Consider the following 16,912-nt stretch of genomic DNA (forward strand, 5'->3'; position numbering starts at 1 on the left):
CTTAATGACTTAAACCACTCCAGACACAATGTAGGCTCAAACCATGATGCTGCTGAAAGTAAACTGAGAATGTACAGTGTAAAACAATAATCTGTAGAGAAAAATAACTGCACTACACTCTCAAAGAACATATGACATGAATGTTTAGTGTATTAACACTGCTAATCACCAAAAGTAACAACTGAACATCTAATAACTGTGCTCTGTTTATAAGCAGTATGGTTTAAAAGAGTTTAATGATCATACAGCAACTGTTACAGCAACTGGCAAATTTGGCTCTTTTTCTTTCTCAATTAAAATATATTCAAAGGTAGACTTTTTACCAAAATATTTTAATTGGTGTAGTGTGATACTTGCTAGAAAAATAATACCATCTAAGCATCTACCACCTGGAGGGCAGTGTTATTATTCACTATGCCACACCAGTACAATGGACAATCTGGAGTTATGGCGCTTCATTCAATTCAATTGAAATAAGTTGGCTTTTATGATTCAGAACAAATCATGCAACATCAGTTCCTATCCTCAATAATATTTTTACAGTTAAATGAAATAAAATCTTGCAATGTTCAAATATGTAGTCTAAGGTCTTTCAAAAATAGTGGAGACCAAGAAGTATGCTGAATAATCAGGGAATTAGAAGTGCAGGAATATAAATCTATCAAAGTATCACTTTTAATTTCTTAATAGTTTCCCATTATGTTGTGTTTAAAACTCAACTGCTAGCCAGCAGAGTCTATACAAATACCCGTTTTTTTTACTTAGATATATATGATGAGCTTTTTTAACAGTATGGCAATTTTTCTCAAATTTGATAAAAAGAAAAAAAAAATCTGTATAACAGCTGTCATTCCTGAATGGTTAATGTAAGTAATCCATTCTTATATATATATGGGTACTTACTATATATTAATGTTTACACGCAGTGCAGCAGGACTCTGAACAATGGAGCGACTCACTGTGTTGTTCCACAGTGCATCCAGAGGCAGGGACAGATCGAGAGAACGCAGGCCCACAGCATCACACAAAACACAACAACACAGTGGGGAGGGAGCGGAGAGATGGCAGACTGGCATGCCTTGGTAGCATTAATAGGAAAAGAATAGTCTCTCTCTCTCTCACTCTTTCTCTCCCTTCCCCTCTCTTTCTTTCTTTCTTTCTTTCTTTTTCTGTTCCTCCAGATGCAGGCCTCTGATGGCTGCGCATTTCTCAGGCAGCCGCGCAGTGCCACGCAGCCCAGGCCAAGCAACATACAATGGCACAGTGAAATCACTGACAGCCGGGGGAAGAACAGCGCGATAGGTTCTAATTGCTTCAAAATTCTAGAAGAAGTTCCTATTATCTATTTAAATGGCTTGTTAATGGGATGGAAGGAGTGGGAGAGACAGAGGGAGAAAGGGAAAGCTTGAGAGACACAGAGAGTGAGAGAGAGAGAGAGAGAGAGAGAGAAAGGCCAGGCGAGGGGAGAGATGCTCCATGCCGTCGCCTCATTATTTCCCGTCTTGATGGATGCCCGAGTTCACCCCTAGTCTGAATAGGCCTGCTCTGAATGAGTTATCATACAGCACACAGAGACAAACACACACACACACACAAATTCACACAAACAAACACACGCATGCTCACACAGAGCTTTCAGCAGGTTTCTACTTTTATGAGGATTTATGAAAAAAAAAAAAGAAACAGCCATGTCTGTAAGGGAAACAAAAAAATCACCTGTAAATTGAACAAACAAATTCAGGGAAAAAAGAGAAGTGTCCTGTCTGCATACCTGCCCTCTTTACACACTAACTGTCTGCCGTATCTCTCCTCCAGCTCGCCGGAATTATTTGTTGCCAGTTTGACTTTCAATTCTGACAAAGGCAGAACTCACTACTGACTCCATCTGATCTGTTTTTTATTTTATTTTTTATTTTAGCTTCACTACACCAGACAGCCAATGTGATCACTGTATTTGTCTATTTCCATCTATATCTGACTATATGTGTGTGTGTGTGTGTGTGTGCGCGTGTCTCAGTGTTTTTTTAAGCTACACTCATCTCTAGGAATTGATTTAGGTCATGCTTTTGCTCAGACTCTGCTTTGCTCCAGTGCTGAAAGAGCAGGAGACACTATAGAAGACCACATCCACACTCGTCATGACGAGATCCTTCCCCGCTGTCAATCAAAAGTTAGGGTGAAGTTTTTTTTTTCTTTCTTTTTTTTTATGAGGTGTATGTTTCTCTCTCTTTCTCTCCTTCTCGCTGGAGAATCACAGGGCTCTGTGTGGCGACAGCTGCCCGACTCCAGATCAAACAGCGCGCTGCCCTTGGAGTGACACAGCAGCCACTTCAAGAAGGAGGCAGCCAGTGATCTCAAAGCAGCGCCGCTAACGTCCTGTCGAGAAGCACCTTCACTGGGACGGAGCGAGGCGAGGACGACTGCACCGCCACCTCAATGTCACACCGCAGAGTGACCCCGCTGAGTTAAAACACTGGAAAAATTGAGGAAGACACGATAAGACAAAGACCAAACAGGACACTTGATCTTTTTTCTTTGGAAGAAAGAAAAAAAGGCCCTAGTTACGTTAGCAAAGTCAACAAACTAGTAGGAGTGCGCAATTGGGTTATATGCGTTTTCGGATTAATATAGAGCCTAAACTGACACCTCATTGGTCCAAAATAGCAAGTTTACAAGTGAAGAAAAAACTTCTTAACTTTTAAGGGAAGTCATTTCTGTTATTTCATTGAAATAATGTAAAAAAACAAAAAAAAAACAAAAAGGAAGATTTTGTTTTAAAATATTTGTCTATGTGTAAAAAAAAATAGATTTGGCTACTAATCCAATTAATCAAAGCATTTATATGACCTTGGGTAATCAAATAAAGGGTAGATTCAAAAATAAAAGTCAGGCAATAAAAGAGAATTCCTTCAGATTCTTCCTGGAAGAATTAGTTGTAAATCGACTCACTCTACTGGCAAAAATAGATCTACTTTTTTCTGTTTTTTTTTTTTTAAGTACAGAATGTGTTGCCCTTCTTACATTCTGTTCTGTATTGCTGCAAAACACATTTAAGCTCTTGTTTTGAATAAATATATTTTCTGTATGGGTTCATTTGTGTGTATTTTGCATGTGCAAACTGAGAAAACATGCCCTAAGAAATCTGATTACTGAGCTAATATGCAGCTCTCTCTGTTTGTTAATCAGCTCTCAGATTTCTAGGCCTTAATCCAAACCAAGAAATTAGACATTGAAAAAATTTATATTTTTAATTACAATAAATTGCATGGATTGGTTAAGGGCTTCTTCGGCTGTGTCATGCCCTTTTACAAAAAAAGAAGGTAAAAGCTAGAATTTATAAGCAATGGAAGCCACTCCCAAATGATCTGCTATAGACAGCCAATCAGAGATGGCAGTTCTCGCCCCATGTGAAGTGTCTCAATAGCTGTATCTGTAACAGCAAATATACAAAAAGTAGTTACATAGTTATGACATGGTTGTTTGTGTAATTACACAGTTATTACACTGTTTTTTGCCAACATTTTAAATTAGCTTTAAATAGAAGTCACTGTAAAAAACTTTTAATCCAAGCCATTATGGAGCAATTTATTACAATATGGATATGTGATAAAGGGCAACTATCATATTCAAATTATGTCATAAATGGAGATCCCAGGTTTTTGCTTAACTGCAAGGATATGTTGAGGAGGGTCCAGATGTGAGGCACCCGCAGCCATTTTAATCAAAACAACTTACTGTACCTTAAAGCTGAAGGGAAATGGAGGAGGCGATATAAATATTACTAAGCGTAATGGCGCTAGCGAGAGATATGGCAGTGTAGAGTTTCGCCTTTTTCCTTTAGACCAGTGCATTCCTAATCTACAAGCGCAGCACTTTTCCCCTGTCAGGAGTAGGCTTCCTCTGAAGCACAGGCTTGTTTGTGCGCATGTGTGTATGTGTGTGTGTGTATGTGTGTGCCTGTGTGTGTGTGTGTGTGCGCGCGCAAGCCTTTTTCCAAAGCGGCCGCTCAGCACACACTAATAGGAGTGAGAAAGACACACACGGTTTAGGTGTCACCATTATCTGTGTGGCTCTCAGCAGCAGGTAATGAGGCTGAGGCGTGTGTGCCACAGGGGCTCATCCAGAGGCCTGTCAACAGCCCAGCAGCCTGCCGCACACACACACACACACACACACACACACACACACACACACACGTACACAAATACACACCTCAGAAACTCATGAAACTCTACAGATCTCATATACACATATAGACACTCAAATATACACACACACTATGGGGCCATCCAGTCTTATTATCTAACATCTGACTGACTAGCACAGTCCAGCACACAGGGAAAGCTATGAATAACACCTGTGTGGTCCTATAGTCGGCTAAACGCCAAATAGGAAGCTAATGGTGCTTTTACCCATGCTCTGGACCATATAGAGAGCCCCTATAAGAATAAATAGTGGGGTCTGGCAAAGGTCAGAGGTCAGTGCCAAGCTGTGCAGTGCAGTGCATTCAATGACTGGTTTGGAGGCGCGTGTCAGCTCCAGACACTCTAAATGAAATGTCGACAGACTAGACACTCTGCATTTCTGACGTCTAAAATAAACCTGAGGGGCCACATTCCAAAACAGCACCAAACACTCCACAGTCTGAAAAGCCTGGGCAGGCCTGGAGTTGACTGGAAACTGGAGATGCACCTGCTTATAATATCTAGACAGATACACACACACACATTTCTATGACATTTGACTATGACCAACAGGTCATCAGTGTATAAACTGTATAAAGCTGTGATGTTGTTGTTGTTGTTGTTCCACTGCAGGCCTCTTGGTGGACCTTCATTACATTTAACATGCAGAGAAATCCCGCACAGCACCAACCCATCACTGAAACGTCTGCTATAACAAAGCTATCAAGACAGGGGCCACATAAAAAGACTCATGTTGCTCTGAATCCTCCGCCAAGACTGTATTTTTAAAGCTCATTAAAAAGGTCACAAAGAGCAAAGAAACATGCGACACGGAGCCTCTGAGGAAAACCAAGTCAAAAGGCTATCAGCCATGCTGAATAAATGTAGACACAGAAGTAGGGGGGAGTACAAATGTAGAACATGGAGCTCCCCACAGCCACTCACAGATGAGATCAGAGGAATGCTGGGAAAGGGGCATCCACTGGGAGGAGCCCGGAGCCCCAGAGACGCTGGCCGACGGAAACGTATCCAAATTCCACTCTCTGGCTTGCTATACCCTTCGCTCATACGGGTTCAGCGAGGCTGAAAATGATAACTCCCTGACATCATCCCCCCATCCATATAAACAAACCGCAATACTGCGGCTCCAGAACGTTCCCAAATCTGACCTCAGTTGATATACGACATTAAAGGGAGGAAAAACAGTTCAGGGCCTTAGCAGAGTTCAAGCTAACGAGCCTGCTCTGAAGCATAAAGCATGTTCACACATTTACTTCTCCATGGAGTGCTCATAAAATGAGCTAGCTGTTGCATAAAGCACTGGAACGCTGAGAGCCAGGGTGTTTGTGCAGAGAAAGTAATGAGTTTGAATGAGTTGAAATAATAATATAGCATGTAGTTTTAGTTTATAACAACTTTGTATACAGCATCTATTGCTTAATCAAGTCTAATATAGCACAGCATAGCAGTAGAAAAAATGCTTATAAAGAGTTACCCCAGAGGACATCTTGGAAAAACTTGGTATTAGCTGAGGTGCTATCTTGAGAACAAGGTTCAATAAACACAAAACACTTACTAAATGCTAATGGCAAGGTATGTGTATAAACCAGGTTCAAGTGAGGCCTGATAGTGGGTGATAGATACTGTATATGTAATATTCTATTTCTATATTCTATAAGTTCTAGGTTGTGTGAGTATTTAATATTCCTAAATACACAGGATCATGTGTGTGCACTGGGGATACAGTACAAAACAGAAAGGTTTGTTAAATTGTTAGATAGTTGAGTACTAGTTTGATTAGTGTTAGCTGATGCTAGTTAGCTCAGTGCGTAGACAAGAGAATATACTAAACCTTGTAGGTCAGTGAATAAATCCATGACCAGGGCTAGAAATACCAAGATATGTCAAAAGTAACAAACCAAAATTTAATTTTATACCATTTCTATGATCTATTCATAAAGCAGTATCAAAGACCCTAAACAAGCTTCACATTTCCCCTTTATACCATTTAGCACCATTTAAAAAATATACCAAAGGTCATGTTGGTTGTTTTCTTTAGATTTTCTTACTCCATAGACCAATTGACCTCTGCCAAATAAAACATAGAATAAAGTAATTTAAGTTTCTCTTCATCTTTTAAAGTTATGACAGCAAAACAATTTCCTATAAAGATATAGCTATGCAATGTAAAGTGTAGACAACCAAAAGAATGATGTTTGGTGTATTGAAGTCACAAGGTCATTCCATTGTAACGCCACACAGAACCCGTTTCTTAAACGATTCTAGAAAGAAAAGCTGACTTTGTGTGTGTATGTGTGTGTGTGTGTGAAAGAGAGAGAGAGTGTATACTGGCATGGGAGACGTAAAGCCTTGCCCCGTCACTTCTCCACCCAGCCAGACTCCTCGCTCCCTTGGCTCCGGCATGTTAACGAGGCTTTTCCCTCCTCTCGCTTCTCAGAAAGAGAGAGAAACCAAATAAATAAAAGAATAAAAAGAGAGAAAGGGTGAAGAGGGAAAACACACACACACACACAGACTGAACTATAATTTGTTATATCTTTCAGCTCCAATTAAAAATAATATAAAATCTTTTTGTTCGACTTCACAACAAGACTTCAAGAGGGCCCCCAAGACTCCCTCTATTTGCATCCCCACGCAAAAGCCCACTGCTGCTCCTGAATCCCATTAATTATATGACCTACATATCAGATAGTTAATATTCCAGGCTGGAAGAGATAGCGCGAGCCAATAGTGTGGAAGTCTAAATTTGGAGACTTCAGGACATCAGAGCTTCCCCACAGCCCACGCTTTTCTGGGGTGCGCTCTTTGATCTCCTTCCTCCTGACATTGTTTGCAAATGTCTGTTTAATGGGACTGGCAAACACGAGAACACAGCCACACTCCAGTTTTCAAACAGGCCCATCTCCTCTAAATCCAGCTACCCCCACGCTGACGACCCCCTCCCCCTGCAGCTCTGTTATCACAGCCCAGCTCGCTTTATTCACACTTCGCCCAAACAAAAGGTGAGGGAAATCAGAACAGAGCAGAGTGACAGTCATACCCACTACTGACAGCAGCATCAGGCTCATCAATACCATCACTCACGCGGCCCGAACGGACAGCCAGCAAAATGACTCAGATGATCTCAGATTCCATTACATATTCGAGACGAAGACGAACATAAACACTACTGTTCAATATGTAGCATTTTAATGACACAAAAACTAAAACAGCTCAATGTCCAAAAACAATATGCAAGACCTCTGATAAAACCAAGACACCGATATCTGGCACCAAGACATTAGTAGCAGTTGCTTTAAAAGTCCTGTATGTTGGGAGGTTCCAGCACATCAGACACACAGATTGACATGTTAAACCCTTCATCATGGTCCTCAGACCATTCCCCAACAATGTGTGCAGTGTTGCAGGGAGTATCAGGGAATACCACTGCCATGAAGGGATGTCCCACATCTGCAGTGGCCTTTAGGTAGGTGGCACCTTTTTTTTTTTTTTTACAGCAGAACCTTGCACATTAGGGTATCACCTTAATTTATATACTGACTTCTGTCTTATTCCTGTAGTGCACCCTAGTGCTATTACCTCCCCAGGTGATCACATCATAGTAGCCAGCAGTCCATGTGAAAAGTTCCACAGCTCTTGCCATTGTATGCATTTTGTCAGATTATACCCGACAGTGCACTGTTGGTAAGAAGTCAATACTGCTGACAAATCTTGCCATTTAAGTGAGATGTCTCGTCATTGGGCTATGTTCACATTAACAGGCTAAAGAGACTCACTGTCAAATTCAATAATCTGAATTTCAATTATTTTAGTCACTTTTGTTTGTTCTAGCTCGGATTTAAATCTGATTAGATTCTGCACAACCAAGTTGGCATTCCTTCGCTCAATCCCATAACCAGCAAGCTGATTTGTTATTTTTGTTTAAGGGCAAGCCTTTATCCAAAATGAAGAACTTCATCATCATCGTTACCTATGTGGATTGTTACTATCTTAATTTGATATTGAGCGGTTGTAGAAGGGTATGCATCCGATGCATCTATGATGTCGATAAGGTGAGTTGCGTTACCAGGTGTTGTGCTGAATTATGCCTCCTTGCTGGAATCTGACCTCCATTCCGCTCATCAGAATAAGTGTTACAGATTATCTACACAATCTGTTGCAGCCATACTGTTTTGTGAGGCTAGTGCACATTCCAACATTTGGTCAAATTAAAAATCAAAGATTTGGACTTTGTGTTTAGTTTTGGTTAATGAAATCACAATAGTGATGTACTGAGCAGCCCCAGACAAATGCACATAGCACACACACACCACACACACATACACATACACCACACAGGGGCTGATCTCTTAATCAGTGTCCAGTTGAACTGTGGGCTTTCTCAGAAGACTGTGGCCTGGCTGCTGTAAGCCAGAGCATGAATATGGAGCTCTTTTGCGGTGCGGGGCTTGCTTATGTTTTCTGTCTGATATCTCTGCCCAATTCCCATTTCAAAGAGAGGTCCACCCAGGGGTTTGACTTTTTGATCTGGCTGGCGACGGACTCGACCACCTGCATGCGGTATCAGGCTGGCCTGGCCTGGCTGGATCCCCCGCCGGTCAGAGCAGAGGCTGGGAGCTGGGCACCGAGCCCACTGTTGCTGCCACGACACATCTCTCCATGTGCCTCAATCATCAGTACGGACACACACTCCACACTGCTGCCATTTTATACATCTCACAGAATATTCTGGATGAGGCCAAACGAGGAAAGCAGACAGGTAGAAAAACAGAATCTGTGTGTTGTGACAGTGGAGATCAGACATACCAGGCTAATTAGTTAATTAGTGATGACTGGGGTGGGTGTGGTTATTCAAACAAACAAATTTAAACTTTTCATAGTCTTTGTTTACTTAACTCCTTACACTGCAGAGGAGTATGTGTGCTCTCATATCAAATTCGACAGAGTTGGATCACATATCCTAAATGGGTTCGGGTTCAAGTCAGGTTTAGATTTCATGTTTCAGGTTCGCTTTAAACAGATTTCAATTCACTTTTCTATATCTGTGTTCCGCATTGTAGGTTACTACTTAAGTCAAACAAACTATGAAGCAAAAACATGTATTCTTTATTTATTTAGTAAAAAGTGTTAAACAAGCAGAATATAAAATATATATATTTTTATTTTAGATTCTTCAAAGTAGAAACTGCTTAGATGACAGCTTTGCACAGCTTTGCTGCATTTTCTCAGTCCGTTTTATGAGGTAGAGTCACCTGAAACTACAGCTGTGCTGAACTTCTCAAGAGTTCATTGATGGAAGTTCTTGTCCTCTTAATGTGTTTGAGAGTATCAGTTGTAAAGTTGTAAAGAGGCAGAGTTGGTATAGCCCTATTTGAATAATGTCTAATCCATATTATGATTAAAAACTGCTCAACTAATTAAAGAAAAAATGCCAAAATAAGAAATGAAGGTCAGTCAATCTAAACATTTTAAGAACTTTGAAAGTATCCTCAAGTGCAGTCGCAAAAACGTTATGATGAAACTGGCTCTCATCAAGTCCACCGCAAAAAAGGAAGGTTCATGAGTTACCAGCATCAGAAACCACAAGTAAGCAGTACTCCAAATAAGAGCATCTAAACTCTTTACAGAGTATTTTGGTTGTTTAACACTTATGTTTACAACATGAGTCCAGGTGGGTTATTTTATTGGGTGTTGCTGGTTTGATGGTTGGTATGGTTTTGCTAAGTGACTGCTAGGTGCTTGTTGTGGTCTCCAAGGGTCTTACCATGGTGGTGCTAAGTGGTTGTTGGGTGGATGATGTAGAATTGCAGGTGGTTGCTTTTATGATCCTTTAAGTAATTAGAAGATTGCAATGGTGTTGATTAATGGCTGCTATGGTGTTGCTATTGTTTTTGTTATATGTCACTGAATGTGTGCCCTGCAGTGTGTGTGTGTGTGTGTTCATTGCACTGATGTATTAAAGTTGTCCAACCCAAGTTTTGTAAATATGGATGTCTTGGTTGCTTTGATATTTCTAAATAGTTGCTAGAGTTTTGCTATATCAAAAATTGCAGTTTCGGTTTTGGGAGAAATTCTGACAAAAATCAAAATAAAACAGACAAACAATATAAATGAGATAAGAATACAGTGCGATGTAAAACCATAATTCATTTTAGAACATATATATTGGGTAAATTAAATGAAGTTAAACTAAGCTTATTTCATTTATTTGTTTTGCTAGCAAACTCTATCAGGTTTCATTCTGCACTCTCACAATGCTGGTTTGAGTTCACTTTGAAATATGTGTTACTAAATTATAAGTCTAACTGCACCATATTATCATTTAATAACACATTATTCAATCATTTTCCAAAATACTTAAAATGTAAAAATTTACCTTTCTTATATACAAACTTTAACTATTATTTAATTTCAGATTATTTGTATTGTCAGGCTGCACTAATCAGGTTTTATTCCACTCACATGATGATGATTTAATCCAAGACAGTGTATTTTAGTCCAAGCCTTAATCTGGGTCCACAGTGTATTTCATCTGCTCACTCCTGTCTACAGTCATCAACTACCACGTCCTGCACAAAGTCACAGGAGCAGTACTGCCTCCTCCGTCCTCCTCGCCCGCTTTTGAGGCCTTGATTGAATCAAGCAAGTGGGCATTAAACAATCAACCATCAAGGCAAGTGTTTTAATTGATATGATTATTCTTTAATGATATTATGATTTCTTTAAGCAGGCATTAGCATTAAAAGTTAATGAGATGACTATGACCATGACAATATAATTAAAACCCTCAGGAGTTCTGATGCTCAAATGAATAATTTACAGCGAGCAGGAGGGGTGTCTTCCATAGCCCCGGCCGTGTGGTCGGAAGTGAAAGAGAAAAAGGAAAAGGAAGATGAGCGCGAGAGTGAGAGAGAGGATCTGCTTTTCTCTCCCTGCTGGTGGGAATGACTTTGATTGGGGGCCCATATTATTAGCGTAGAGGATTTGGGTTGGGTCAGTACTAAACCTCGAAGTCTTTTGGGATACACACTTTACGTTTGATAGCTCAGCGATCCAAACAGAGGGCTGTGATCCCTCCAGACGAGGAAAGACAACAGGCACACGCCGCTGTACACACAACACATGCCACAACCTCTTGACTACCTTTAACCCCGCAGAGGAATTCATGCATGCATGCGGTTCACTAATGGGCCTTTAGTGCGCTATAAAAAGAGCCCCGTGTGGGTCGGGGGGCTGCTCACTCACACACGGCTCTTCACTGCGGTAAACATGTGGAGCCGAGCGTCCCTCTCTGGCTCCGTCTTACAACAATATTTATCACAGCGCGTTAATGCGCCGCCCGGCCACAGCAGACAGCAGTGCCTCTCTCAACTCACCATGACAAACACAAGCCGGAGTGTCTGAGTGAGGGCATGTGAGAGAGTGTGTGTGTGTGTTTGTGTGTGTGTTTGTGTGCGTGTGTGGAGGGAGGAGGTTCTTCAGAATGTCAGACTTTAGAAATATATTAAATTTACATCTATTTAACTTTACTGCATTTGGCTCACACTCTTAACCAGAGTTCAGAGCAACTTACATTTAAACCATGTTACACAGGTACCTCAATGTAGTGACTGGTAGGAGTCTTTTTTTTATTTATTTTTTTCTAATATTTTTCCATTTTCTCCCAATTTTAGCTAGGCCAATTGTCCCACTAATTTATCTGATACTCAGCTGTATATCCCCAATCATAAGTGATGCCACAACACAAGGAGGGTGAAGACTAGCACATGCATTCTTCGATACATGTGAAGTCAGCCACCACCTCTTTTTAAACTGCTGCTGATGATGCAGCATTTCCGAGTAGCATCACAGCACGCTCGGAGGAAAGTGCAGCTCACAGACGCCTTGTGCTGTTCGACATCACCCTAGGAGTGATGTGGGGAAAGAGCACCATCTACCCACCCAGAAAGAGCAAGGCCTGATGGCAAGCTACATGACCAGGATTAGGAGTCTTGCCCAAGAAATCAATCCTTAACTTGTTACGAGTAAAGCAATGACTTAATTTCTCAGGGCCAGTAAATTAACATGATAGCTTGTGAAATTGAGCATACTAACTAGGGATGCAAAAAAATTAGACCCATTTTAGGGTATCATAGAATACAATATTTATCAATTCTTCTTCTTCTTCTTGTTTCTCTTTGTATTATTATTTTACATAAACCCTTTAAGAATAAAAAGAGTCATCATTAATGAATCCCCATGTCATTAAGACCTGCCACTAAATAGTTTTAAGGCCCTAAATACAGGTAGATATCCGTACTGATATGTGTTCAGTGTGAGCAGTGTTCGAGTTGGGTTCACCCACTTCCTTAGTTTCACATTAAATCTGTAAAAAAGGCATCTTTAGATACTCCTACAAACACACAATGCAAATTACACTATCCCATACAAGACTCCAAAACACACAAAAAGCACACGGATGCTCTTCTAGTTTTCTAGAAAAACTACAGCAACGGCAAACAAGTCCACAGTATTAATCAAACATCCAGACTTAGATTTAGGAAGTGTGCAATTACATCAGCACGGTGGCTGGACAGGGATACAGTAGAAGAAAAAAAGCACAGCCGTGAAGAGACAAAGAAAAAAAAAAGTGTGTTTGTGTTTCATATTTCATTCTTCTCTGCTTCTAAATGACTTTGAGATGCCATGCGGGTTTAATGCAGGAGATGGGCTTTATTTGCTTGCTTTCAAGAGCCCACAGAGAGGAAAAGAGAGAAACGGAGAGGGGTGGGGGTGCAGGGGGAGAGAAGGGGTCTCAGCCAGGCCGGGACAGGAAAAGAGGAGCGCAGGGCCGTCATGCAGAAAGGCAGAGAGGCACGGGCATGGCGGCGTGCGGCGGCGGAAAAGCTCATAAATCCTGATTTGAGCGGGGCCCGAGCCGGCAGCCGTGCTGCACCCGCTCCATTTCTTAAATGCTACGTCTGATTAAGTCTTCCCATTAGGTGACAGCTGAACTTTAACATTAATATGATAATATTGAAATAAGTGCGTGTTATTTACTTAGCGGCGGGGCGGCGGCGGCGGAGGGAGGCAGGGGAGGGGTGCTGAAGGGTGCAGAGGGGTGGGTGAAAGTCGGGTGGGGAGGGGAGGGGGATGATGAATGATTTCTGGACAGCTCCTGTGACACCAGGCAGCCGCGGCCCCTCTAATGAGACTTGACAAAATGGAGACATATGCAGAAATATTGGTTACAGTCTACGTCCTCGACAACCTCCCTCTCTCCCTCTCTCTCTCCCTCCGCTCGCCCTCTCTCTCTCTCTCTCTCTCTCTCTCCCTGCGCACTCCGTCCTGATTGTCTACAGCCACTGAAGCATCTATTTCAATTGGCACTTCCTTCCTGGCCCCAGGATTTTAAATTTAGCTGGTGTCATTTACATATTACTCTTAATCAAAAAAGAAAAAAAGAAACAAAACCCTGTCGTCACGGTTCAGGGAGAGGCGCAAAGGCACTTTATAAAATGGAGATGTGACAGGCGTTAAAGTAAATTCCGCGTGAGTGTGCTAGCCCCTGTGTGTGCGTGTGTGCATGTGTGTGTGTGTAGGTAGGGTGTGTGTGAGAGAGAGAGAGAGAGAGAGAGAGAGAGAGAGAGAGAGCAAGATATGGAGAAGGTAGAATACTACTGTGTATAAGGGTGAACACACAAAAAAAGAAATAAATGTAGGAATGTTGTACTGATTATTGGAAATTTCTCTTCAGTTCAGAAGTGAGTTCAGAAGTGTGAAGTTCCACTGCAGTGGTTTATAGTGGGAGGTTAAAACAATACTTCAGTGTTGTGTTTAAACTCTAATCCACCTCAACCACTGCAGCTGTGGAATATAGTTGAATACAAAAGACATGAATACCAACACTTTCCCATATACCTTAAATAGAATACAAAATCATCAATTCACAACCCACTCATTATGGAAGTCAGTTGGTAGAGGTCATGTTATTTATATATATATTTTTATTGTATATTTTACTGCAACTGTGCAGCTTTTGTTCTTCTCCAAATACAAGTAAATTCTGGTTATATTATAAAATATACAGATGGACGGATAGACGGATAGATAAATAGATTTTATTTTTTAACAGTTTAGTTCCATCCAAACAAGTTATAAAAATAATTTAATCTGGACTGTAGGTGTCTGCAGTTTTTTTTTAAAGTCTTTTAACTAATAATATTGTTTTATACAGATAGAAACATATAATAAATCATACAGTACATATGCTGCAGATTTTTTTGTTTTACTATATTCTATATAATATATTCACATAGCTTTTAAACTGGGGTAGGTGTGTATGCATGGTGTGTGTATGTGTAAGTGTGTGTACATGAGTACATGAGGTGTAGTTTATCATGGTTAGCTACCCAGTCATCCACAGAGGAGCAGTAGAAACAGGGTCAGTCCCTACCTTCCTCTTACCTTCTCAGCATGCCCGTCAGGACCCGCGAGCTCTTGCCCAGGTTAGCATCGGTCTCTCTCAGCTAGAAGGAGAAGAAACAATAAAAGAAAAGCTGTTCACGTGTGAGTCTCCACATCACACCACAGTGTAATGGCACGCACAGGCTGAGAAGAAAGGAAGAGAGGAAGAAAGAAAGATCATGTTCAGAAAGTAGAAGAATTACAGCTCCTAGGTAAAAAAAAAAACCACAAAAAGGCTGATTAGAACTAGTGCTTGGCATAATAATAGAAGCTGAAGAATCTCTTATATCCAGTTGCGCATTCCTTTTTTCATTTTCCTCTTGCTCGCTGTCAAAAGATGTTTTTTTTATTCTCCTAGTACTTCATGTGACTCTCTGAGGGAGATGGAACTGCGACAGCCTTTTCTCTGGAGACGCGAGTGTGTGAGTGTGTATGCATGTGTATTTAAGAATGCTGACGCTGCTGTGGAAGAGAAGCCAGCCAATTCGTGGAGATGGAGTCAGATATGTGCTGCAAGAGGCCTTCCCTGCTCAAGCCCTTGTTTCTCCCATCGTGCTTAGCAGGGTGCCTCTTTGGAAACACTGTGTGTAAGAGTGTGTGTGTGTGTGTGTGTGTGTGTGTTGGTGGCCAGGCTCAGGGACAGATGTGGTTTTGGGCGGGTTTGGGTTCTGGCACCGGCAGCAGCCTGAGAGCCGCCTGATGTCTCTCTCAACGATGGATCCATCCCATGAGAGTTCCCCTGGCTTTTCCCAAAACATCTCTCTCTCTCTCTCTCTCTCTCTCTCTCTCTCTCTCTCTCTTATTGTCTCTCTTTCTCTCTCTGTCACATAATCATTACTCTGCTCTTTCTGAACAACATGGTGAGTCTGTCCAGAAATCGAGAACACAGACCAAAAGGCCTGCAGTCTACCAATATAGCAGCCTGGAAAAACGTTAAAGAGCACATTTCACAGAAAGATTAATTCTCCTCACTTCTTTAAAAAATAAAAGAGTAAGGATGCATTCAGCATAGCATATCTAGGCTTATTTTAGTTTTAAATGTCACAAAACAATAATTAGGGGTGTTCAACTTACACCTCTTCCACTAATATGAGAGGTTGTTGTCTGTTTAGGCCTCCTGGCTAAATTTTAAAGTTATAAAGAATTTATTTACATTCTGAAAATTTGAGGGCTTCCTACAGGACACTTGGAGAATTCCAGATCAGTAACATGAATCAAGCCAAAATCTGTGGGTTTGAAAATAAACATAACGAAACTAAAGTTTTGGAGGACATGAGCTGCTTTGTATTCAGGAAAAAAAAATTGGTGGTTTTAAAATGTTCAGGAAAAAGACAATTTTATGATATGATTCATTATATTTTTATATTTTCTATTACAATTAAATGTGTGCTTTTCAGTAATGTTCCTTATCAATCATGATTGAGTGATGTAAAGTCAGGCCGAGAATTGACAAAAATCCTGACCTGTTAAGGGGTTAAATCAGCTGAATGCATGTATATATGTGCATAGTGTATATATCTTATATAAACAGGGACATTTTTATAATTCTGAAAAAACAATAAGACATTCATTTATTGTTTTGAATACAAATATTTTTAAGAATAGTTTGTCACAATTATTGTGCTCAACACACCTCATTAAAGACTGCAGACGCCTTTATTGTGAAGCACAATAAATACATACAGTACACATCATAATCCCGGCCTAGAAAAGAACGAATCTGAGAATTACTCCAGTTCAAAACCATGTAAGACTAGTGCATCTCCTGGGTCTGCGCTAGAGTGTATGTATGTGTGTGTATGTGTGTACGAGCGTCAGCAGGTAGTTAAAAGATCCTCCAAAAACCTCTCTGATCTCCTGTCTCTTATGCAAAGAGCAGTTTACAGCCCTTTACATCCAATGTCTTCACATCATGTTTTTCTTTTCTCTTCACCCACCCCGCCCCTCCGCACACACTTTTTTTTTTTGTCCAGCAAAATGCCTTTAAAGTGTGAGAGGCCAGTGGAGGCTCCGGGGAAGGAGTGCTATTCTCCACAGACAGCAGACCTTTGAAAGGAAATGTTTTATTTCCTTTGAAATGGGCTGGCAGCCCAACTGCCATGTTGTGATCTTTAAGCATCCTTCATAAGGAGCCATCAGAAAGACCCCTGACTGAGCACACTCTACCTGGAGGGAGGGGGACGACACAGCAATCCCAAACGGAAAGAACAAGGGCGAGGAAGAGTGTGAAAATGTGGACGAAGAAGAGAGGAAACGGCAAA

General features: G+C 41.0%; 1 protein-coding gene across 4 annotated transcripts in view; it reads right to left on the reverse strand.

The window, feature by feature from the left end:
• vti1a (vesicle transport through interaction with t-SNAREs 1A) overlaps nucleotides 1-16,912 on the reverse strand; it is a 166,642-nt gene that overhangs the window by 42,827 nt on the left and 106,903 nt on the right. For 2 of the 4 annotated variants that reach the window (XM_022668948.2, XM_022668949.2), the window contains one exon: nucleotides 14,641-14,713. In XM_022668948.2, the coding sequence (XP_022524669.1) occupies nucleotides 14,648-14,713 (66 nt within the window). In that variant the 3' untranslated portion in view covers nucleotides 14,641-14,647. The remainder of the gene's footprint in view (nucleotides 1-14,640; nucleotides 14,714-16,912) is intronic. The other 2 variants (XM_022668946.2, XM_022668947.2) reach the window with 1 other exon arrangement.

The sequence above is a fragment of the Astyanax mexicanus genome, chromosome 15 (assembly GCF_023375975.1).
Source record: "Astyanax mexicanus isolate ESR-SI-001 chromosome 15, AstMex3_surface, whole genome shotgun sequence".
Taxonomy (NCBI): Eukaryota; Metazoa; Chordata; class Actinopteri; order Characiformes; family Acestrorhamphidae; genus Astyanax; species Astyanax mexicanus.